Below are 27,334 nucleotides of genomic sequence, written 5' to 3'. Positions count from 1 at the left end.
AATTAATATAGGTGACAATCTTTTCTGGGAATAAACCTTACTGCAAAGTTCATCCCAATTGTGTACATTCTTCAATATAAAATAATAACTGGATACTCTGTGTGATGCAAATGGTTCAATTTTGCTGATGCTAGTTGGACAGTTTTATTTTAAGGTGTATGCTATTTTTCCAGCAATCCAATTGATGTGTTACATCCTCAACTTTTTCTACATTTTGGTTGACACGTATCCAAAGTATAGGCTGCCTGGCAATCACTGGAGCTTTTTAAATGGTCTGTCTGGTTGCAGTCAGGGACAGAGCTAGGAGGGGGATAAGTAGGGTCAGCTTGCGGCAAGTGGCAATATAGATTTGAATTTGGCGCGTAATCTATCAGTATCCACGAACACGATAGCCAGAATTCTCCTGGATAGGTTCTGGTAGGAGGTTTCCTGCCAAGGATACTAAGCGGAGAGCGGAGGTTGTGTCGGAGTCGTTGAGCGGCTATCGTGTAGAGTAGGCCGGATAGAAGTGTTTGTAGCTCGTCTATGCTTAAGTGTTATAGTTAGGGAACTTTTGGAACCGTATCTAAATTATTAGTTACCAAGACCTAGCTGTAAAAAGAAGAAAAATGTGTCCTGGCTGGGGAGCTCTTGAACCCCACATTAAGTGTCAGAGCGGGTTTTAAGAGAGGCTAATTTCACCTAGTGAAATAAGACATTCTTAACCTAGCTGAATTAAAGTTTAATACTCTTTGATAATATATAATATTGAGGAAAAATTCATATTAGGATAAATCTATTTTATAACCATATACTACAACTGTAACTATTGATAAGTATTGCAAGCGTTTGGTGAAACAACCAATCTTAATACTTACTGAAATGTGTACATGTGTTGTGAACGATGTGACGGGTCACATCAATCTGTGATATGCCACTGCTGCATAAAAATAGCAGGAAGCGTGAGAAAGAGAGAGATTATATATAGTATACATAAAATGTGTTTGTAACTTTAAAAGTGCAATTTGAGGTGCATAGAATTCGATTCAGAATTTTCCTAAATAACTTATGGCAGTGTTTGCCACACTAGCCAAGACGTATTGTTGAAACTTAAGTTTTTCGCTCAAACATAAACTATTAATTATTTTCTTTGTTACAATTAACAATTGCAAAAACAGTACCGGTATTGTAAAAGTACATATTTGAATATAATTAAATTTTGCTTTTGTAGTTTATATTATCCTGTGTAAAATCTAAACATACAGTTTATATATATATATATATATATATATATATATATATATATATATATATATATATGTGTGTGTGTGTGTGTGTGTGTGTGTGTGTGTGTGTGTGTGTGTGTGTGTGTGTGTGTGTGTGTGTGTGTGTGTGTGTGTGTGTGTGTGTGTGTGTGTGTGTGTGTGTTTATCTTTCCCGCTGAAACCTATTGGTTGGATTGGTTACTCCAATCCCGCTGTATGGCCGCCTGTCTAATGTGCCAAGAACCCCCCAAACGCTGTATCGGAAGAGAATTTATAATCGGAAGCCTGTCTGAAAAGGCAAATTTGAGTATATTTCTGCCCTTTGTTAGCCAATACGATAGTTATCCCTGCCTCTGGTTTTGCATTCCATGTCTCAACCTCGAATAAGGATGAATTTAGTCATTCAGCAGATCATTGTTTCCACGATGTAAAGGAAATGTCGTGCAACTTACAAGAGATAAACAGCAAATATATAGCAACTACAAAATAACCTTTATCCCAATAAACTTGTTCTAGCCTCAGATGATACTCAAATCTTCAGTGACTTAATACTCTACAACAGTATTAAAACATTGACATCGCCAAAGAAACTGAACTAAATATCCAACTCATACAAGAAGTTTCTGGCTGCGGTAAAACCACCTTTATACTGAATATGTGTCAAACTGAAGATTTTATTCTATTCCTAATATGGGAGTCCGCCCCTGATTTTAGGCTAAGGCTAAAAGAAACTCAACCCCGAGCAGGACAGGACACTTTCAGAACAGTCCACTCCTTTATCATAAATTCATCTAACCATATTAAACACGGACACTGCTACAAACGTTTATTATTGACGAAGCACTAATAATGAAAGCAGGATAAATTCTATTCACATCAAATATCTCCAAGGCTAAAGATATCTTGCTTATTGGTAACAGAAGCCAGATCCCGTACATGAACAGAATAGAGGACCTGGAAGTGAGCTTCCAAAAAATTACAGAATTTGCTGAAACAACGCAAGAATTGAGTACCTCTTAACAGATATACAAAAAGCACCTCAGTCATTATAATATAATGGAATGCACAGGAATGCACAGCTTAAGATACAGAAAATTTGGTAGACAAGTGAGATAAGTGAAAATAGTGACAAGTGCTGCTATCTAGAAGATATTGTGAGAACAATCTCAACAATCAGCTGATTTCAGTTAATGGCCAAGTGGGATAAGAAAATTTCAGAAGCCAAGTGGTGTGAGTACCACATGTCTCAGTTGGCTTCCAAACAAGACGATTTCTTAGTTTGTGCAAAATCATAGACCTTCTGGAAATGGAGCATTTGAGTTCTTCTGAAGAGGCATTATTCCCAGGTAACACATTTTTATAATTTTAATTGTAACTTTATTACGTCTGGTGCAAAAAAATGAGTGTTAAGCACTTGGTTATAAAATATTTCTTCTAAAATATTAGTTTATCCTCAAAAGATAAATTGGTGGGATAGAGATTCAATGGCCATAATTATCTGGTTTTAAATCAAAAGCTTTATTTGCATACTTATTAAAGGTAGTCAAAATCTGACCAACACAGACTATTTTAGCCATGAACTATGAACCAATTACGTTACTTAGGCTTAAACTTTCTCTGTTGCTTTTATTTTTTTAGGTAATAGTTTACTTTAGCTACTTCGCATGAAACAGTGATTTTCCTTATTGAAAGTAATTAAAACGTGTTTAGGAAAGCAATAATGAAAAATAAAAGTCATCTTTAGCTACAGTAGTGTTAATACATAAGTAGGCTACATTATTGTTAGCTTCATATTTCTTACTTTCCTTTTATTTACTATTTTTAAATTAAAATCTGGAGTTTTCCTTACATTGAGGGTTTATCCCTCATGCAGGAATTGTTCTCATATTTTTCTTCATTATTGCTTTTCTAAGCACTTTTTAAGTACGTACTTTCCACAGAGAAAATCACAATTTCATGCGAAGTACCGCAGCTAAAGTAAACATTTACCCTGTTTTAGATTAATAAAGTTTTATAATAAAGTTAGTAAAAACCGTTTTAAAAATAAAATCTACTTCCAGGAGATGATGGGGATGATCAAGACAAGACCTATGAGCCTGAATCGTCAGAAAGTGACAGCAGTGACAAAGAGCAATTAGCTAACGTTGAATCAGCTGAAATCGAGCGCCCAAGGAAAAGGCAACGTAAAGAAGGGATGTGGAAAAGGAAAAGGGCGTCCACATTGAGAAATAGTGGTCTGGAGTATAAGGATCGGAAAAGTAGACTTCATGCAGCGAAAACACAACTGAGTATGTTCATCAGTGCAGGTACGGCTGTAATGATAAGTTTAATGATGAACAACGGTCTCAGATTTTCAATGAATACTGGGCACTTGATAACTGGAATTTACAAACATCTTTCCTGTTCAATTCAGTTTCTACAAATGAAGTTAGAAAAAAACTTAATTAAAAAAAAAATAAGAATGTGAGCGTTCAACCAGTTTTGGGGGATAAGAGTTTGCAAAAAGTTCTTTGTAAAAACTCTTAACATATCTAATCGACGGCTGGATTATGTTGTTCAAAAAAAAGCTACAAAGTACAGGTGCTGGAGTCTCTCCAAAGGATTTGAGAGGTAAAGCTATACCAGGTAATAAATTACCTGATGATAAAGTTGATGAGGTAATTGGTCACATTCGGTCCTTTCCAGTTTACACAAGTCACTATTCTCGTAACAAAAATCCGCATGTGCGCTATTTAGATTCAAGTTTAAACTTGAAGTTGATGTACAATAAGTATAAAGAACAGTGCCAAGAAAACAATAAATCTTCTGTAAAAGAAAGCTTTTATCGTTACATTTTCAATACTAAATTCAATTACAGCTTCAAGAAACCCAGCACTGACACTTGTAACACATGTGACTTATTGAAAAATCAAATCGATCATGCAAAAACTCCTGGTCAGAAATCTGAGCTTCTCACCAAGAAGGAATTTCACCTTAGAAAAGCTGAAAGTGCGCGTAAAGCAAAAGAAGAAGCAGTGACATTATTAAATCAAGATGAGTCCAAAGTTGTCATAGTCTTTGATCTCCAAAAAACATTACCAACACCAGTTCTGCAATGTAGTAAAGTATATTACTGTCGGCAATTGTGGACATATAACCTGTGCATACACAATGCATGTACAGAGAAGCAACTATGTTCATGTGGAATGAAAGCCAATATTCTAGAGGCTGCCTAGCAATTGCTTCTTGCATATTAAAGTTTGTAAACAGTTTGCCCCCTACAGTTAATCATATCATCGCTTTCAGTGACAACTGTGGGGGACAAAATAAGAGCTCTCTGACTGTAAAGTTTTGGTCATGGTTAACATAATCAACAAATATTAAATTGGTTAACCATAAATTCTTTGTTCCGGGTCATTCCTTTAATGAATGTGATAGGGACTTCGGTGTGATCGAGAAGGCCAAGAGATACAACTCAAGGGAGATTTTTATTCCTCTTCACTGGAGTGAGATCATCGCAAAGAGTAGTAAAAAGTTCATGGTAGTCAAAATGGCAGATGAAGATTTTATTAATTTGCAGCCAATATTGCCTTTTTTTTGTCAAAGATGTAATAGGAATCAGTAAATTTCATTGGCTAAAATTCAGAAAAGACCAACCTTTCACTCTTTTTTATAGTTATTCTGTGGTAACAGAAACTGTTTGTTTTTATAAAATGAATATTACTGCTAAAAACATAGTCAATAACAAAGAAGTAGCAGTCCTTCCTTCACTTGGAATCAACAGACAAAAAAAAAAAAACAAAATTCAGTACAAAAAGTACATTGACCTGCAAAGCCTTCTACCTTTCATACCCCCGATTCACCATGATTTTTACATCAATCTACCACATCTTAAGAAAGGTGAACTTGTAACTAAGCCAACTACTCGCCGAACACCAACTAAGGCTGGATCTTCAAAGGAGACAAATGAACCCCTTGAAAACGAGGAAATTTAATTTGATAAAGTAATGGAGTCTGAAGATGAAAGCATCATGTAACATATTGAACTTAAGTTAACATCAATTAAATTAAATGTATAACTTCACTTTGTATCACAAATAAAATATTATTTTCTCAGAAAATTTGTTGATTCTTATTTCCAAGAGTAATGTATTCCTTAAAAAACTGATTTACAGATAATTGTCGATCTGATGTAGAAACAGATGTGGCCAACAGTATTGGTCACCTGATATGAAAGGACAATAATTTAAAAAGCCAAGTGGGGTAAGTACTTGTTAATAAGAAGCCAAGTGGAGTAAGTGATGCCCTGAAGTAAATAAAACTGTAATACAAATAAAAGTACTGATTTTCTGAGTTGATTTTTATGTCAAAATTATCTAAATAACATAGAAAAATGACTACCAAAATATATTTTCAATCAAATAAAAATTAAAGTTCTACGGCGTAAAATACTTTAAACACATTTATCTCAAAATAGTGAAAAGTGAACTTATCCCACTTGTCATCTCATGGCCTCATATTTACATATTACTCACAAGGAATGTACAAAAAAAACAAAACGGAAAACGACCCTAAGACTGCTCCATTTGACGCCCTAAACAATCTTAATAAAATCATTGATAAAAGCAGATAACCTTGCTTGTATGCAAACACTCAGAAAAATGAGAACTGAGCAAACTGCGGTATGTGACATCAACAATCCATGAATTTCAAGATCGGCTAGCAGTAGACGCTGTTGTGTAGACGAACTACCACCAAACCTTAACACATCTACAGATCCACTCCCACTATCTTGTGGGTATCTCAAGAAATACAAATTCCTTTGTGTATATCACCAATACTTTAGAAGACACTATTATCAAGTGGATCCAATAAGTGTTAAACATGTCTGTCTTGGGCCTGATGAACTTGCTAGATACTATGTAAATACAAATCCAAAATATAAACCTCCCTTTAACAACTCTACTGTGGATAGTGAGGGAAATAACCCAGAAGAATACCCTAAAATAACTACAGGAACTAATTTTTAGTAAAAATCGGGTTCTCAAGTAAATAAAAAAGCAGAAATCAACAAATTTAAGGAATTCACTCCTCAAGAAATACAAAAAACAGAAGAAAAACAATGCTAGCAGAGCAGAGGGCCCAAGAATACAAACTCAATATTGCCTATCAAAATATTGTTGGCAAAACAGACTGACAAGCTAGCACACTTTTTTAGTAAGACGCAACCAGACTAAATCATAATCTCAGAGCATGGCTTAGCACAAGAAACGCTGGAAAACACACGAATAGAAGGCAGGTTTTGCTGGAAGGAGGTTTTGTGATAAAGAACCACGTAAAATAAGATGTTGTAGAGTGCGCAAAAAGTACTTGGACTCACAAATACATTTTTTAAACAAGTGGAGGCGAAAATTAACCGATATGCAAAACTGCTCCATTTGAAATAAACATCAAGAAGACTATGATCTAAGTAATGGTGCAAACCTAGACCAAGCAATAGGCGTGTTACATAACCAACTAGACGATGCACTAGGTAGTATGAATCCACCCATCATAACGTAAGACATAAACGTGAACACTCTTGAAGTTGATAATGACAATAGATGGAGATTTTAACGTCTTAAAGTGAGCATCAGCAGTCTTAAGGGTTCCCTTGAGAAATTGCGTAGAATTTCCAAAGAATCGCAGTGGCTTTTAAACATAACTTTCAGTGGCCAGTTCTTGGTTGAATTTACTTTTCCAAGATGAGCTGTTTTGAATTTGTAAGACATAAGTCCGTGAGAGATAAGTTTAATAATTATTTTCACTCATCATATAACGGGAACATTGATGCTTCATAATATTGTTCGTAGAAGTAATTGAAAACAATTTTTGTTAGGATTTGTAGACGTCAAATTCAATACCGCCAAAAATCACACAGCACGGCACTATGAAATTATAGTTTCTTATTGGTATAGAACATCCATACCAGTTCAATTATAGATAAAGAAACTCTCATACTAGAAGTATACTACTTGCTTGCGTCTGCTTTATTTCTGCTTTGTTTGGTCTTCTTCTCCTCTCCTAACGAAACGTCTCATTCTCTCATAACGTGTCTGCCGTGTATAAGTTGTATTTGTTGTGCAGCGTTTTTATGTTGTATTGTAAATCAAATTACAATTTGATACACTGTATTATCGAGTGGTGTTTTTTCCGAGTGGTGTGATACGTATCTTAAGAGCTAATCTATAAATTAAGTTATCGATACTGTTTATTGTATCTGTCAGTCCAATCCTAGCCTACAATGGGCTCACATAAAAAGCACAAGAAAGATTCGAAGAAACGTAAACATCGCGAGCGTGATCGTAGTAGATCGGGTTCAGTTGAAGAAGTAGAAAAGGAAAAGCGTCGTCATAAGAAACATCACAAAGAGAGGAAGAAAGAAAAACGTCCTAAACCTAGAAGTGATGAATCATATGAAAGTGAAGGTAGGTTTCATTTTCAACTTTATGTATGTAACTTAGGCAATTAAGTAGGCTAGCCTACAAAAAATAGGTTTCAATGTTTTTTCTACACCTATATCTTGTACGCAATTGAAATCCAAAATGAGCATATACAGGATAGCCTAAAAGCCTAAGGTAATGCCTAAATTGTCAGATTACTTTACCTGTATTGCTGGTAGGCTATGCCATAGTGTTTTTATGTCCAGTAAACTACAGAAGATAGTTTAGACTGTGTAGTATGCCAAATGGGTTAAAGTTCAGCAAGTGATATAGGCCTAAGTGAAGTTATTGGTTTGGCGTTGCCAATTATAATTTCAATGCGTAGGGCACAATAAGCGGACCCGGTTTTTTTATATCGAAATTGGCAAACGATATTACTCAATCATAACCATCGATATAATCAATCGATACTAATTAATTACTTTGAACAATTAACTTAAATAATCCATATGTACAGCTGTAAACACTCAAGTAATACACGTAAGGTAATATTTCAATTTTACATTTAAGTAACATTTGATTATTAAGAATGGCAGTCACTTTCAGAAAACTACACAACATTGCTTTGAAAGATGATAAGACATGTTTTTCGTAGCTTCAACATGTAGGACTCGTACCGAAAAATCCATTATGTGAAATTTGTGGGAAAGAAACAAATGTAACTGTGAGAGGAGTAAATATAGTCATCTTCTGTTTTTCTAATTTTGGTTGTAATAATTTGTTTGATGACTGTTAATATTAAATTCACATTTTAATTTAAAACATATGTTTGTTGTTGCAGACTACAGACCATTTTATATCGTTTGATAGTCTAGGATTTGAGATGCGAATATTAGGTATCGATGATTACATTCTTCGATATAAAAAACCGGGTCTGCTTATCGTACCCTACCCATTTCAATGTTTTAATGTTGGCTATTCTACTCCTCCTGAACAAATATATTTTAATGGTTTTAGGAGGAGATGATTAAAATTAATAGAATGTTTTTTAATATTGAAAATGGAAATGTTATATTTTGTTCTATTTATGAGGCTTCTTGTTATTTGCTTTTCAGTATTAGCCTATCTGTACAGCAGATTACCTGAGCGCTCCTTGGAAATTTCAGCAATTCAAAATGTTCAAACCAAATAGTCCAATGTATCTGAGGAGCCTTGTCATGTTTTGTAGTCCATGACTATAATTTAACAAACACGTTGTGGTTTAAATTCAGACTTTTGTGTGTTTATTTACTTTATACTAGTTGTACTGTTGTGATGGAGTGATTCTTCTTTTGCATTTTTTAAAGGTAAACACTACAAATTTAAGATATACTAAATGATAACATTAATTTGCTTGTATTCTGGAGGCAATTATGGAAGGTATTGTTGGTACTAGTCTCTACTTATTCTACTGATTGTGTATGTATTAGCTGCATTTTGGTAACTTCCGTAGCAGATAACTTTATGACTCATTCTTCATATATTGGCAGTCAGTGGGATATATTTGGAGTGATGATGCATGAACAGGGCTGGATTATGTATTTATTTCGGGCTTCAGGAAAACATGCATGGGTTATGCGTACATTTTCGTAATACCAATGGAATTTGTACTAGAATGCATCGATGCTGATACCAACAGAAGTGCTGAAGATATGCTTGAAAAATCTTGATTGTACTATATTACATCAAGTGACGTGTGGAAGCTGAATCTTGAATCCATATAAGTCTACTTGCGGACGACGGTTGACTGGCAGTACGCTAATTACTGATTGGTAGAATGTGTTTCTGTAGTTCCTTGTGTATTCAAACTATTTAAAAATCTAAAGTAACAAAATAATGTGACTTTGTAAATAATACTGTGTATCTGCTGGTTCTATACGTGGACGTTAACTGCTTGGTGGCAAACCGACGATCGGTAATTTTTATTTTATCCATATGTCGTACTTTGTTTATTTGTACATAAATAGATTCTCTATAAATATAGGTCCATAAATTATGTTAATGGAATATATTCTGTAAGCTTATTTTGTAAGCTACCATTTCTATTATTTAAAAGCAAATAATATAAGATATGACTTAGTTTTTAAAATTTATTCATTTCCCTGAATTTCTACACATTTTTTCAAGTAGCTTGAATAGGCTTGTTTTATCCCAAAAAAGGTCAAACAAAAATGTACCGAACTGAACTTGTATACCGGCAAAATCATGGTCTCGTACAAAAGTTCGTGCATCACAGACCTCTCACCTGCAATTCTAGACTGTAGTCTGCCCTGTGTTGGTAATTGTTTGTTCTCTTTATTTTTCAAAATTGTGTAATGTATTTTCCAAACATCACAGGAAGGAAAGTGTTATTAGGCAGGTCTATACGCAATGTTCTTCACATTGAAAGCCACAGAGATAAAAATGGAGCTTAAAATAGGTGGTAGCGGTGATTTGTAACAGAATTTCTCGCATATCATTAGTTATGAAATTTGCTAGACAACCACAGTTTTGTTGCATTACCTGCAAATACAGATAAACCACCATTGGAAATTATGGACCGGAAAAACTGAGAAAAAACCGGGAATTTGAAAAGAAGGGTTTTGAGTGGCCACTCTGATTAAGTATTACAAATATTTAAAAATAATTAATTTGATTACCCTGGACTAGAAGAACTTAATATTAAGGTCTAGATCGTTGTACAATATAATTATTTTTAAATATAGCTATTTCCGCTTATGGCAAACTTGTTCAGAACACCTAAGATTTTGTTGAATTATTCAAATATTTGACATAAACCATGATAATGATTAGCTGGTTAACTTTGATGTTGAAAGTTTGTATATACCAATGTATAGTTTCTAGACATGTTCATTAAATTTTGGTTAAAATTATCAATTTAGAGTAAAGAATACGCTACTAACCTTCATAGACCAGAAAATTAGTGTAACCATACACTCAACGCAATTTGATCTAAAAGATTTAATTTAATATTAAGATGGAGGAATGGCAAAACAGTCTATTGTGAAAGTATTTTTAATGGCACTTTCATGGAATAATTTAAGCACAAATTTACACAAATTAAATTAATTATTGATATCTGCTGTGGCATCTTTTGCAATAAACTGTGCTTTTGTGAACAAACTTAAGAAAGAGGATCTGGATCAGCTACAAGTCGGGAAAATCCAGCAAAGGCTAATGAAGAAGGCACAAAGTTTATTGGAGAACCTCAGGAAGAAGAAGGAAGGGAAGCAGAAGCATGTCATCTTCAAAGAAGCTTGTTTTGAGATGATTGTAATTGAAGATAATACCTCGGTTTAATCCAAGCAAGACAGGTTTACTCCAAAGATCACAAAAGTAACGGACAGTAATGATGGAAAAACTAACCTGTTCCCTTGTCCTGAGGAAAGTACCCACCTAAAGGAGCCATTACTGTCTGTTCAAAGGAAAAAGGGTGGAACAGCTCGCAAGCTAAGCAAGAAGGATGACAAAAGCATGGGTGCAGAATATGACCGATTGTTCGAGCGCATTGTTCGTTGGAAATTTAAAAAATGGAAAAACTTAGTTAAAACAAAAATTATGACACTAAATAACAAAAAATGTAAAATATAAGTAAGTCTGAATTTCACCAAATAACCTAGAGCTTTGTAATGTAATATGATTTTTTGGTACTTTGGGATTATACCGACCACACCCAGACATGAATCGTTATTTCACATTTCGTTTCTACTGATTACTAGATTAGCGTAGAACAATATTTCGTCAATATAAAACAGGAATTGTCTTATCGCAAACCCCTCCCCATCCTCAGACAGAGGTCAAAGTCGAGCGTCTAGTAGATAACGTGATTGCAGTCTCGCCGCCCGTTCAGCTGGTGCATCGCTTTGTTGTACTTCCGTGTTTTACCTCTACATTTCTCCAAACACAAAAATTCAACAAAAACAATCATTTACCAAACTAAACTCTTTATTAAAAAAACACTAAAAACTTGTTTTTATTCTTGATCACATTCCGCCACCCAAAATGCGAGTGCCTCCGGCCATCAGCGCGGGCCTTGGCAGCACCTTCGGTGCTGCCCCGCGCTGATGTCGATGAAAGAAAAACATCCCTCGAGATAGTACCTATCAGTAAAATATCAAATTCTAGAGGGGCTAATCAGAAATATAAATTGAATTGTAATGGAAAGGCAATTATGTACCGTGCAAATCACGTGATGCCGCGCGGCCTGCCGTAATCAGGATTCTCGAGAAAGATAAGATAACAGCGACAACAATACCGATCACAATACCTGGAAATGCTTGTAAGTTTGTAATTTTGTAATTGAAGAGTTGTTTTTTCGTTCTATCATGTTTGTTTCTATAAATTTCTATTTTTGTGTTCTTCATACTAGTGTGGTCGGTATAATCCCAAAGTACCGATTTTTTTATAAAAAAATCTTTATTTATAAAACAATATAGTATAATAAGGAAATATGTTTATTTAACCCAGGTACTGGTGAAGATTGCTGCAGTAATGGTAAAACATAGTAGTGAAAAAGCCATTTTATAAAGTAACTACAATGCTTTTTGACGAAAGTAATGGTAGCATTCGATAGTGGATAAATCAATGTATCAATTAGTATGAAGTTCAGTACTATTCGATCTTTGATACAACTCGGAGAGAAGAAGAATATAGTTTTAAATTTTCATTCTTGTCATTTCTTTTGCTGTTGTTTACGTATTGTTAGTTTGTTTGTTTATTCCTTTTGTTACAAGTATGTAATATTATTTGAAGTTATTACTTAGCCAAGTGGTATTAACATGTTTTGAAAAGTATTCCTCTTTCATAGGAGTGATGTAGTGAAACAAATAATTAGTGCTTTGTTTCTAAATAACCCAAGTTTTGTAATCTATGTAGGCCTAGGTTGAGTGTCAGGTTTTTATATTAGCCAGTTTTATTTATTTGATATGTTTAATTTTACCATCATTATATGCATTTGAAATGGATGAGAACCATTTAGATCAATCTAGTGATATAAGAGAGTTGTTTGAAAGTTAACCAGTAGACTATGACAGCGGTGGTGAATCTGATTAGGCTTAATGTAAGATCTCAGTGCCGCAACGGAAACTTGGAGTGTAGTTGTAGGCTACATTTTTGTAAATACATTTTTTTTAATTAGGGATTTTTGTCACAATACAGAATGTGTTAGTAGATAAATACCATTTTATTTTTAAAATGAGAAGAAAATTTGAGCATTGATTCTAAATTTGAAGATATAAAGTTTGACATGTAAGAAAGTGTATGCTTTGCTGATTAATAAATGTGATGAGTTATGTTATATAATTTTTTACTTGTACTTGTTATTGATAAATTATATGTTATTGCTATCTCCTGATGTAATCTACTGTTTCATCTATTATAAACTATTATTTTTGTAATGTAGTATGTTACCAGGGTAGTGTACATTTTCATAAAAATGCTCTGTTGCAAGTTTTACCAGAATATAAAAATATAAATTTATGAAATAAGTCCACTAAACTATGTATTTTATAACTATATATTTTCGGAAACTAGAGAAATATATAAATAATTTTTATATTTTGGAATTTTGATTTAGTACAAATATACACTTCTGTTAGTTTTCTGTTAGTATCTTAGTTTTCTTTTAATAAAATGCCCTCGCAAAACCTGACAAGTAGCCTGGCAATAGAGATAATTTAGTTGCCAATGCTTGGGTTAATGTAGAGTACATTTAGTGTATGATAAATAGTTTATTACAAACATAATAATAACAATAGATTGAAATTAGATCATAAATAAATTAACAATTATAACAGGTGGTTTTTTACCATTCATTTTGACAACTAATCTAACCTGACTAACATTGCTTCTTATAATATTCGCTGTGGAAACATCTAGGATATAAACATAATTTTGCAACTAACTATATAACAATAATAACCTGAATGTGAACAAAATACTCTAGTAGTTTTTCAGTACTTAATTTGTGCAAATTCACTATTTTAAATTTAGAAATGTCGCTTTTATATGGTTTACTAGAAATTTGTTGTTATTAAGAAAATACTTATTATACCATGAGAATGCTTAACTCAAAGAATAGGCTACTGAATTAGTGGCTTTGTTTTACATATTTGTATATTTCACTTATCCAGTTGTTGGAAATGCTGTATAATAAATTTACAGTATTCTGAATTTGTACTCTGAAGGTTTTTTACAACATGGCAGCAAGTGCAGCAGAAATTTTACACTGTGTAGTTCAGTTGGAAACCAGAGCTCCCAGTCAGAATGAACAGTAAATAAATATTATAACATGAAAACGGATGTTATAATGTGTACGGATATACACATATATGTGTGTGTGCTTTTTGTGATTCAATGTTTATTGAAATTATTTTTATATAATATATATGTATATTATATATACATATATCAGCAGGATACATAATCCACAGGTTTATGAAGAAATGGAAGGAACATACTTGAATAGTCGAGAGGACAGCTGAGAACAAATTGCAAATTTTATATTCTTTGGATGTATACAACTCTTTTTTTCTTCAAGATTTATGTAAACATAATGTAACTTGTGAGTTTTGAGATGGGTGATGAAGATATTGAAAATTATGCTTAAGTATAAGTAATTGACTCTGGAGAGAGAGATTTTCCTCTCACAGATAGTTGTTAGAAGTTGACACGTTTGTCTGTAATTGTCGTACAACAGATTTCATAGGTATTGGACAATTTTTGAGTGGTAAATACCGATTGGAGATTTGCATTTTGAACATATGGTGTACAAAATCAATTGAAGCTGGTGGATACTGTAGTTTCAGTAGTACACATACACTGCTTCATACTTTTGTACATCAAATTAATCAACTACATCATAATCAGTATTGCATTGTTGTGTAATGCTGACTACTCAAAGCTAGATTTTCAGCAGCTGAAAATATATTTTTATTTCCTATTGAATGTTTTTTAAATGTAATAATGTATTGAAATCGTGTTCTTCGGTCTGAAGGGATAATATTGTGAAACGTAAATAATTTCATATGTTGAGATTTTAAAATTGATTAGTTTCTGTTTTACTTATTGTTTGAAAAATCTTTCAGCATTTCATTTACACTCTAATAAGCTTTTTCTATGACAAGGTTATTAATACTATTTTGAAAATTATTATTTTTGAGCTTTTAGTGATAAAGGTAAATATATATAAGCAAATTTCCATATATAGTGGAATTTTTTCAAAAAGAAATTCTCAATTCAAAAAGTTTTATGAATCAGAAAGGCAAGAAGATTTTTGTGTTTAGTATTATGTTATGCTGATTTTTGTATTGGTTAAATGTGTTTAGATTTTATGTACTAAGTTCAACAATTCAAAAATATATAAACCTGGTAGTGTGAGTATTTTAGATTTTTTAAATAGCGGTCAGCAGCTCTCTCTAAAATCTGTACCAACCATTGCTCTCAGAACAGCTTTTTGGGCTATGAAAACTTTTTCAAAATCAGGAGATGAACCCAAGAGTACAATACCGTATTTCAGAATCGATGTACATAGGCATAGTATACAAGTAGAAATAGATACTGAATCTGGTAATATTTTCATTGGAAAGCAAAAAAAAAGCTTAGTTTGTTTACTAGATAATTAACATGAAATTTCTAGCTTAAATTTTTAACAATGTTCAGTCCTAAAAACTTATGTGGATCAACTAGGTTTAATCTGCCACATTTCAAGACATTGTTACTAAAATATTTTGGGTTAATTTTATTATATGGTAAAAATCTCTTGGTAGTTTATTTGTATTTTGTGAAGAAAGTGGTTGTTAATGTATTTAACAAAATGTTTGTCCACATTAACAAAATATGAAGTAACATTTAATAATTTCATGATTACAAACATTTTTTGAAATGACCCAATACATCTACTACTAATTCAAAAGTGCATTAAACACAATCCTATATTTCTTTGTTTAATAATAACCAACCATTCAATTGGTTATTCCTAACATCAAAATATTACTACTTTTTTTACTGTGTATCGGAGACTATGAGACTTAGTTAATTTTCTTTCAGCGCACTAATACCCTGGATATTTTAAATCTATAATTAACTGAAATGAGGTAATGGTGTTATATGAGTAGTTATTGTCTGTAAGTCTTGAAAACAGTAATATTGGCTGCGGTTTGTCCGTTTTTCAGAGTGATCGTAAGAGGCGACGGCTGCCTAGCCATGGGTCCAAACAGGTACAGTAACCAGTGTTCAGTAATGTCATTCTTCAATAGCTGTAAGGAAGACAAGTTGATTGTGAAATACCTTGTTTGTGATACTGATACAGAGATAAGTTTTAATACAATTAAACCATAAATAATGTTATTGTCATTTTATATATTTGTTTAAAGTTTTTTTAAGAAAAAGGCAAAAATTGGACCTAAAATAATAAAAAGACTTAATATACAGGATGTCTCAGAACTGTCTACCAAAAAGGAATTATTCTATTTCAGGAATTATTCCTGTACCAAAAACAAACCAAAATATCATATTCAAACTTTAAGAAACTCAATGATTACCCTAACAGCCACCATTTCGTATTTTTATTTTGAGAACTACTTGTCAACATTTGCTATACAACTTTATAACCTTCTTAAGGCCTAATTTTCAAAAAATTTTTCAACCTTATTAAAAATTGCAGCTTCTTTAAAACAGATTACAAAATAATTAAGTTTGAATTAAATGAATTTCTACTTCTGAATAATTTTTGTCCTGCATTAAGTAAGCTGCATTTATTATTCCCATTGCCAGCCAGCTTGATTGCACATTTTGAACTGTGTTACCATAGTTAGCAAAAAATTTCCAAATTCGATGTTGTACACTTTTTTTCATTAAGAAAATTTAAGTTAAATTTATTAGCAGTCCTATGTAAATAAAGTTGTTATTTTTTCTAGATTATACACATTTTTATCTTATTATTTTGTGATAAAAAAAACTTGAATTATACAAAAAGTACAATTATTATGGTTACCATCCAACAATGTAATGTTATAGTCAGCTGATTAGAGCAGCTAAGATTAAAACAGCGGATTGTTGTGGCTCACTAGCAGTTGTTACATAGTAAAACTTGTAACAGCACAACAACAACACTCAATATTGTTTAGCACGTGGCTGTTTAAAATCATATTATCACCCTAATTATTGGTCAACTGATTTTTGTAAACTTGTTATCACTGAATTTGTAATTAAATTGTCAAAATAAAATGTAATAACATTTTTATCAATCCTGGTTTTTAAGATATTTACATTCTAAGTTTTTTAAAGCCCCCATTTTAAAAACGAAGGTTGTAACAAATCTTTATTTTTTATGTAATTAAGCCTAAGTTCTATAGTAGTACACCAAATTTCAAAACAAGCTGTTCTCATTTTTGAGTTTTCAAAAGTTTGAATATGATATTTTGGTTTGTTTTAGGTTCCTGAAAAGTTTGATAGAGTTTTGTAACATTATACTAATTATTGGTTAAATTAAAGTCAGCTGTTGAAAATAGAACTATCGGTATTTGTTTTTTGTAATTGTACATTTTCAAAAAATAAACATTTAGAGAAGTCAACTTTAAATAGCTTTAATTTTGAGCTATTACAATTATATTATTGAATGTTTCAATGGTAATATTGTCTAAGCTCTAAAAATTCGCATTAATGTATATATATATATATAAACTCGTTATTGGTGACATTTGTGGCTGAATTGATTTGATAAGTTTAAAATTTTATTTAACAGTCACTAGTGATCTGATTTATATAATAGTTTATTAATTTCTTAATCATTTGGATATTTGTTTCTAATAATCCTGTCTAATATGATTTAATTTTGAAATAATGTGTAAGTTGAAAGATGTTCTCAATATTTTTGTATAGGGGAAAAATTAAAGTTGTCGGATTATTTTATTTTTATTGCATTAGCATACCTCTCACTGCTAATCACATCTTATTAATAACAAAAATGTATATATACATGTATTGTTGTGTCAGGAAGTTTTACATTTTATATAATTCGCCTTCTCTTTCATGACACTTTTGTGATAATATGTTTACGTTTGTCATGAACATATTTGTAACTTTGAGCCTATACACTGAGCTCGAGATAAACGCCAAAAGAATTATTTGTGGGACTCTGTATGAGTAAACTCTTAATAAAGTAGTAAACTCCAAGGCAGGTTGTGTTTGGCAACCTGCAACTAGAAAGCGAACTGTTAAAAAAACTAGTTTTTATGACACTGTCATCTGAGGGTTTGTAGCTAGATTGAGTGGGGATCTTGGTTAACCCTTTGACACGGTTGGACGTTATAGGTGACTTACAACCTCAATATGTTGTTAACTAAATTATAACAGTACTATGAGTACGTTGTTTACAAAGTGAGGGACACATGTTTGTAAACTATTGTTTTTCATTCTGGTGGTTTTATGTTTCTGTTTGTTAGTTATTTACATTAGTAAAATTGATTTTTATCTAGACAGTGTTTGATATTGTGTAATGTTATCTCAAAGCTATGATAAGTTGCCAAAGTGGCAGCTCTCAAAAGCAATCACTGATTAGACAATGTTTTTTTTGTTGTCTGAGAGTAATAATTTAATTTTTAGCATTCAAAAATAGTTAAATGATGCGATTATTTTGTTGGATTTGTTGTGAGTCATTAAAAATATTTTACTGAAAAAAATTATTAACATAGTACCAAAATTATCTAAGATATTGAGGCTTTTCTAAATCTTAGTGTATTTATGCTAGCTTTGTTTAATAAAGTCCTGCCATAGCGGACGTTGCCTACTCTGAAACAACGTGTTAAAGGGTTAATCATTAAGTTGTAGCTATTGTTGTACGGAGAGACTTGTTAGTATCTTTACTGTTGTATCAGGTTGGAACAGGAGAGAATAACAACATCCTTAGGATTATGGCGAGGGGTTTTCACATTCTGAAGGAGTAACTCATTGACAGATACAGCATTTACTATAATGTAACGTCTCTAGATTGTGTATCTAAAGAATGGGACATGCACAAAGGCAATACATATGAAATTGTTTGTTGAAGATGGAGCTTGTATTGGCTACTATTACACAAATAAAAGTTTTAATTAATAGTTTATATGTTTTGAATGTAATTTAAAAAAAGTCTATTTATTTGTATTAGGTAAGAAGATATGTCTGACAGAGAGAGTTAGACTAAAAATATATTAAAGAAGATTTACTATTGTTATTAAACTCACTAACACTTAAATTATTATTAATAACATGATGTTATCAAATAATGAGCTAGTCGTTATAAAATCTATGTTCGTATGGTGGTATAAATTTATTTTTACAAGTTGGTTTAATAATTTGATGTTGGAAAATGAATTGTATGAGGGCCGTACTGAAAGTAATCTCTGTTCTTTTAGTAATAAAACACAAAATTTGATAAAAGCATTTTATTATATTCATATTGAAACCACGATCTTCCTTTGCTTATTGTTTTATATTGAAACATATTAGTTTCGATTAAGAACTTATCATATCTACTCGCTAATTTAGAAATTCTGAAAAAACCCATACCTTAAGCCATCAGTTACATCTTTGAGCTCAAATTGCTGGAAACCGAGTGATTTCTTCATGTTTATGACAAGGTGGAAGTCTTTGGAAGTCACATGTGGGCTTTAAGGTGGTGTCTAAAACCATCCAAAGTTCCTTAGAGGGCTTTGTTTTTCTTAGCAGCATGGAGATGAGCTTTGGTGCACATAAAAATGATAATAGATATAAGCAGACAATGTTTGTTTTGAATGTGCTGTCATAGGTTTTTTATTGTTGCAGTGTATTTTATACATTGATAGTTATCCCACATTCTTTGAATTCCAGCAACAGTACCACTTTTCAATCCCAAAAACTATTTCTATAAACTTTTTGCCAGAACAATCTTGCTGGGCCTTCGTTTTTTTGTGTAGATATGCTATGTTTTCAGTAAGGATGTTCTTACGTAATTCACTTGTTAAAAATAATTTTTCCTGTTGATAACTCATAAGACACCTAGAGCCGAAGTTATTTGTTGTGTAATCTAATTACTACCTCGTATTATTAGAATAGAATTACTATCTTCTATTATTAGAGTATAATTATTATATTTTATCAACCAAAAACTTTAAGATGGTGAACGATTGTGAATTTTCAAGTTACTTTTCTCAACAAATTCATCAATGACCACAGACTGTCTGTAACTTCTCTCTTCATCATGGTGATTTGTTCAGCCACTTCAAAATTAGCGAACCCATTCCCTAACAATTCCTTCCCTTGTTACCTGTGGTCTACACAAAGCAACAAAGTTTTCTGTCACTGAAAAAGGAATTGAATGACAGCACGCACTTCACACAACAGGTTTTTCTACTGCAATACACTTTTTTGCAAGTGATGGAAGAAATTAGTGCTTGAACGATCTTCACTATACCATTGCTGAATGTCCACTTCCCTAACATGCACATTGATGTGAGAATTACAATGCTATCTCCTCCACTTCCCATACAATGTGCAAACGGACGTTACTTTCCAAACGGTCATCATAATTTATTTCGCCACACCTGAGATAGATTGGAGGTCTTAGGATATATTAGATGTACATACTTGATCTTACAGGGAATTCCATGTAAAAATACTTCTGATATATATATGTATATGTTGACTGATACAATTATCGAGTTGGGTAAAGAATATCCTACAAGATTCAACAAATGATATCTCTATCTATGTTACTTTATACTAACTTGATTACTGGCTATGACTATAAATCTTTAACCTGATATTTTACTATAAAGTAAAATAACTAATGTGTATATTTAATTTTAATTAAAAACTTCCTGTGGCGAAGTACTTGAAATTCATAGGATTTTAATGAAATTTCGAACATAGACAAGTTGCAAGAGGATATTGCTTTAGATGTAAATCATTGTTACTATTGAGGCAGTGCTGTGGAAATGGATAGTATAAGATGCTCTTAGGGAACACTTACTAGGTAATATGAATATCTAAGCCAACATTCTCAGACATCACCATTAAAAGGCTTGTCATGGGTTTCATTAGATCCGTTGATAGTATTTTACTATGGCATTTTATAGTTTTATGGATTTTATTGTGCAATAGTTCTAACTCTAGATGTGTGTTTTGTTTAAGGTTCAACTTGGTCATGCTCCATTCTCACTTAATGAGATTTTTTTCTTAAAAAATATAACTAAAAATATTTAATTGCTTAAAAAGTAATTACGTTTTTCTTGTAAAGAAATTTAAATTCTACTAATACAAAACAAATCTAACACAACCCCAATTTTCAATTAAAACATACCTTTTGTGTATTTTTCAATGAAAAAATTCTCACTTCCATTCCCTGTTATGTAAAACACAGCATTTTAAACATATCCTAGATGTACAACTAAATAATCCAAATGTAATGGGCTATTCCATTCAGGATTATATACTTCAATTTCTGGGAATGTGTGTGGAACTTTTTGCTTTGGAACTGATTATTTTTTTGGAAAAACGAACAAACTTCAAAAATTACAAAAGTAAGGTAAAAATAATGTTTTGCTGAGGTATTATTTGTAAGCTATAACGCCAAAAATGTGCTATACGATAGTAGATTCTATTATTATTCAAACTGTTGTTTTTTACATGATGAATAAAACCTATCATTTCAATGGAAAACAAAATTTATTATATCACAAAATTTGACAACAAACCTAAAAATCAATAAATTTTACTTTTTCTAGTTGAACGAGGGTTGATCAAAAGGCCTTAGAAAATAGTAGAAAAATCATTTGTTGGCCAGAGTTTTTTTATTTTTCAACCTCAACCTAATCTCCTTCCAGCTCTATACATTTGCCTAAGCTTTCTTTCCAATTTTTTAAGCCATCTAAAAGGTAGGATTTGAAAGCTCCTCAAAATAGGTATTTGTTTTTGGGCAATTACATCCTCGTTAGACGTAAACCTATGTCTGCTAAACCATTTCATCACATCTGGAAATAAGAAATAGTCACTGGGGACCAAGTCTGGTGAATACGGTGACATCGCTGATGTGCGCCTGTATATTGTCTTGATGAAACAAAATCTTGACATCGAATGAGGAGGCTTTTCCTTGATTTCTTTGTTTGCTCAGCCGTTCCTAATAATGATGCATAATACTCTCCTGTTATCATTGTTCCCTTTTTATATAGTCAATGTAGATTATTCTGTGAGCATCCCAAAAGGCCGTGGCCAAAACTTCACCGGCCGACTTCACTGTCTTCACCATCTTCGGAGCCATTTCACTTTTAAAAATCCACTGATTTTACTGCTCTTTTGTCTCTGAAAAGTACAGACGTATCCATGTTTCATCAAAAGCTGTATATTGACACAGGTATTCATCAGGCTTGAGATGGAAAAGCACCAAAACAGCCTCAGAGTGGTCCACATGATTTTGCTGAGATATTTTTTCACACCCAATTTTTTGTGCAAAATTGAAGTCAGTGTACCTTGCGAAAAGCCTGTAGTCTCAACTATTTTGCGTACTTTTGATTCATCAATCGTTTAAAATCATATTGTGAATTTTGTCAATCATTTTGGAGGTAGACACTTCCACAGGGTGTCATTCATCTTTTGTGGATGTACAACCACTTTTAAACTCATTCAACCGATTGTAAACAATTGCAAACACAGGGGCAGATGCAGCATGAACTTTGTCCAACTTAGCTTTGATTTCTTTCGGCGTTAACCCTTTGAAATACAAGTTATTGACAAATTAAAGTAGTTTACTTCAATCGACAACTAAGTAAACTATGAAACTACAGGATACAGCTGACTAGTTAAGAGTGCTACTTAGTGGCAAAAACTACTCTTACCATCTCTTGCATTTTCTAAGGACTTATTGAACAACCCTTGTATATCATTGCTATGTTATATGAGCTGTCAGATTTACCAAAATATTCAAAAAAATAGAAATTGTATTTGTGAGTATAAATTTAACAAATTTTCTTATTTTAAATTTTAAACTTTAACAACATTTTTGGCCATTTTATCTTATACATTTTTAGTAAAGTTCACAAAGAAGAAGTATCTGTAAATATATGCTTAAATTTTGCATGAAATAGTAAAATGGAAACAAAGAGTTAAAAGTCACATGTGTAATTTATTTTGGTCATTAAAATTCAATAATACAAGCATGAAAGTAACGTTTTTTAAATATCTATACAGGTTTTTTTAAAACTTATATTAAAACATAAAACCAATATTTAAGACTTTTATTGTTTTGTGAGGCCTTTCGATAGCGAGGCTATCTTCTTCAGACACATCACAAAAATAGTGATTTTTCCAAGCTGATTGATCAATAAATAACTTTTAAGCTAAATAATACTTAAATCATGTTATGACCAATGAATTTTGTGAATATTTGAGATATTCTTAAAATGATATAATGTGAACGTGAATATTATTTGTTTGTAAACTTTTAATAATGACAGTCATTTGAAGGCATTCGTGCATACAAAACTTCTCTTTCGATCCATACTAAAAACTTAATCTTTTAATGGTTTTTAACTGCTGTTTTAGTGATTGTGCATTATTGACTATATGTACTTGTACCAGATCTAGAATTAAGAAAATGATTTTTCAAAGTAACCAAAATAATATTAAGAGTATATTAACTTTTAAGTGGCAAAGTAAAAAGTGGGGATACAGTTTTTGGCAAAAAGTAACAACTTTTTCAAAGATTTATAAAAATATTTGTTACTGAAATGTAGACTTATAATCCTGTGGTTAGTTGACTGAAAAGACAAAATATGAGAGCTAATTTGTATTTTGTATTTAATGTTTTTCATATATTAAGAAAACTACTATTGAAATAACTTGAGTATTATAGTAAATTAAATTTTGAAATAGTCAGATTATTGACCCAGAGCGTCTGTCTTTGACTCAGAGAACTGAATGAGTAGTGTGTAAGACTAGTAAGCTAGGCATTCTGAATAAATTTTGCTGCTGACATAATCTGTTTTTACAATAAGAACTATTTTCTGCAGTATAATTTTTATTTCACTTTTTGCTACTGTTTAAGCAATATTCTTTTTTTTACAGTTTTAAGTTTATGTTATTTTTGGTTTAAGGCCGTTTCACACCGCGGTCACACTATGTCACGTTACGGAACGTGACAGATTTTTCAAAAGATCTGTTTCCATAGTTTTAAATGGTGTAATTCACACCGACCTCGCAGAACCTCTGCGGAATCGCTCCGAGAGCGATCTTTTCAAAACATCTGTCGACGTCTGTGGCCTCGCGCATGCGCACTGGCTCGCTACCTGTCGCGCAGTTTTGTGCCGTAACTCTTTACAAGAAACTGGATTGCTATTTTTGTTATTTATTATGGAACAGCTAATTGAAGCCATCAGAACGCGTCCACTGCTGTAGAATACAGATTTGGAGGAGTATAGAGACAGCAATTTAAAGGACACAGCATGGGGTGAAATACCAGAGCAACTGGAACAAAATAGTAAGTAGTTCTAGTGGTTGAAGGGGTGCACCCAGTGCGTTCGGTTTGTAACCGAATACAACAGCATGAGTTCCTCTTCACTACTCGAACTACTATCACCATCATCCAACCGAGGCACATTTTTAGTAAACGCCCTATCGCACTACGAACCACTTGCCATGTTACCTGCTTCAACTAAACCGTCTGACAGGGCGGTGTGAACTGTACGTCTGTCACGCGACATCTGTCACTTTAAGTAACGTGACATAGTGTGACCGCGGTTTGAAACGGCCTTTAAACCTCATAATTTTTCTCATGTTTACTGGGAATACAATATTATTATGAAATTGATAGAATTAAATTGTGTCATAAGTGTATGCATTTTGGCACACTTTGGGCATTTTCACTTTTTCTAAACACCTCAATTTTAGTTTTCTTTTGAACTATGGGCGACCCATACATTAGCAAGTATAAGAGGAAATATGCAAATAAATCCAATAGCTAACACAATATGTCAGTCATGAAGGAGATGAAAATAACATCAAACTTTACAGCACAAACAGATGCCTGTCTTCAAACATGTGCATCAGTGGATGGTTCAACAGTCTTTTCACATTTCAGGGAAGTACACTACCACAGTCGTGAAAAACCCCCATCGTGGTTTTATTCCATTTGTCTGTAGAATATGTGGAAACTTGGTAACAAAATATTTTGTCACGTATAGTATTTTAATAATTATGACTTTTTAGGTTTATAATTGTTATTTCAGTTTCTCATATTTATTTGTTATTGTTTCTATAGGGTATAGATATTAACATTAATTGTAGGATATTAAGTTTTAAGCTTCAGTCACACAATTGTACAAGTTTTGTGTCCAACATTAGAAATAGCTTGTCAAGACGGGTGCAAGAGCTCTCGCGTGCAGTGTCTCACAGTTGTACATGGAATTGAAGAGCATTGTCGGACATTACAAATGTTCAGTAAAAAGATATATACTGTGAGCGGTGTCACGACTAGTGTTCGACATTAAAATTTGAATTGTAAACATTGCTGAGATACTAATGTTTTGTGTAAACAGATTTTGCACTGACTTCTGTAACAACCAGTGGTGCATCTTTCACAAGTACTTGTGGTTAAAATTGCTTATCCTTGTTCACATTATGTGATGACAGTTGTACTACCAGTGTAAATGTAGCTTAATAATAGATTATTCAATTGTAAGTATTTTGAGGTTAAAATGAATAAAGATGTTGTTGTGCCAGTTGTCCGGAGACCTTTACTTAGTGGACATTACATTTTGCATTATAACTATACAGTGTTTCGTTTTGTTGTTATGGTGGACTAACTAGTTTATTGCTCTTTGAAGTAAAAGTCCAAACAATAAGGGATAGCAACACCACAACAGATATTTTTGTGGTATTTAAGAATAATGTTAATTAATATGTTTTATGTTAGAGCTGTTTACTTAACATAAGCAGCAATATTATTAATGAAAGGACCTTAAACATAACTTGTCTGAAAATGAGGTTTGATTATATATTCAATTTACTATTCAACTCTATTTTAGCTATTTGTAGTATTCCAAACTATGCCATTTGCTCTTATTTGTTTGTTGTATGTCTTAATATTATTATAATATCTCCTATAATATATTTATATTTTGTTAATTATATATTAGTATTGTTTATTATAAATACTGTAATCACAATATCATATTCATTCAAAACACCATAACGTAGGGCATATTGGAGGTATTATTGCACAAAATCTTGTAATTATAATATAAGTTGAGTGTTCTAGTAAAATGTTTTATGGGTTGTAAAACTTTAGGACGAAGTCAAGCAATAATCTGTTTAAAGTACTTTCAAACTAGACATAAGACAAGAAACTGTTAATGCATTGATCTAAATAGTGCAATTGATGTGTTGCAGATGATGATGTTATCTTGGTACCACCCCCACCTCCACCGAAGATATCGCGGCCAGACACACCTCCTGTACCTCCACCACCTGTCATCTCAGCCTTGTCATCACCACCGCAAGCTCCATCACCTCCTCGCATCTCGTCCTCCTCTGACCAGAGTCTCAGCATCGAGGAGACAAAACCGTCTGCGAGCCAAACTGGGGCTCAAACCACTGGAGGTGGCTCAACCGACGGCTATTAAGGGGGAGGAGAAATCTGAGAAAACACTTGAGGGTGGGATGGACATGGGCGAGTTTGTACATAAACCCGCTGGTTAGTTACGACTTTGTTTTTGGAAAAAACTTATTTAGTTTATTTTATAAAATTTTGATTTATTTGAATTCTTTTGCATTAAAAAAATTCATGTTTACTTTTGTAATGTAATATTTGATTTATCTCTAGTTTAATTTATTTTGTATTATTGATTGAATTAAATTTGTTTATTTTATTCGTATCAACTTTTTGTTGATACTAACCATAAATAGGTTTAAATATTATTCCTTACTTTAAAATTTGATATGCCATTGAACATTTAATCTTAGGGCATATTTAGACTTTGAAATTTACTTGAACATAATATTAACATTATGTTTAAATATTTTTATTTTCACTAACTGAAAGCCTAATATAGCAGACCTATCCATGTTTTTTTTAATCAGTAAACTTAAAAACTGTCAGTGAGTGTTCTTAAAAATTGTATTGAGATTATATACATTGAATTAAATTGAAAATCTCTTTATTAATTAAATATACATTTTGTTTACATTGAATACCGTCATAAAAATTACTTAACTATTATAGTTATAAACTAAGAGGTTGTAATGTGATAAAATACTCTAATCTTTTAGTCAATCTAATCGCAGATGCCCTAATAATGCAGCTTTAGCCATAACACAGATTAATTTTTTAAAATACAGAAAAAGTTCATATTTTAAATAATTAAAAAGAAAAATTTTTAAACTACGGAACTAAAACAATAACAATAATAATATATTTCAGTAATCAACAATAAGTTAGGAACAATAATTATAATAAATACACAAAACCATCCAAATAAATACAAAAACACAAACTGATACGTTGCAGTTGTAAAAAAAACTCAGCTCGTAAAATACGTATAAAGATAAAGAAACTTCAATTTTTCTTAAATGTTGCATTATTTTTCTTTGCTGTTATTGTTAATGGTGTTTTAGTTCAAAAAGTTTTCCCAATGTAATTAG

General features: G+C 32.2%; 1 protein-coding gene across 1 annotated transcript in view; it reads left to right on the top strand.

Annotated features, from left to right (window-relative positions):
* The first annotated feature begins 7,298 nt into the window (after positions 1 to 7,298).
* LOC124356688 (U4/U6.U5 tri-snRNP-associated protein 1-like) overlaps positions 7,299 to 27,334 on the top strand; it is a 46,379-nt gene continuing 26,343 nt past the window's right edge. Inside the window, 3 exon segments of the mRNA XM_046807833.1 lie at positions 7,299 to 7,690; positions 26,084 to 26,253; positions 26,255 to 26,387. Of these exon segments, the coding sequence (XP_046663789.1) occupies positions 7,507 to 7,690; positions 26,084 to 26,253; positions 26,255 to 26,387 (487 nt within the window). The 5' untranslated portion in view covers positions 7,299 to 7,506.

The sequence above is a fragment of the Homalodisca vitripennis genome, chromosome 3 (genome assembly GCF_021130785.1).
Source record: "Homalodisca vitripennis isolate AUS2020 chromosome 3, UT_GWSS_2.1, whole genome shotgun sequence".
NCBI lineage: Eukaryota > Metazoa > Arthropoda > Insecta > Hemiptera > Cicadellidae > Homalodisca > Homalodisca vitripennis.
This window is presented reverse-complemented; position numbering and strand designations above follow the sequence as displayed.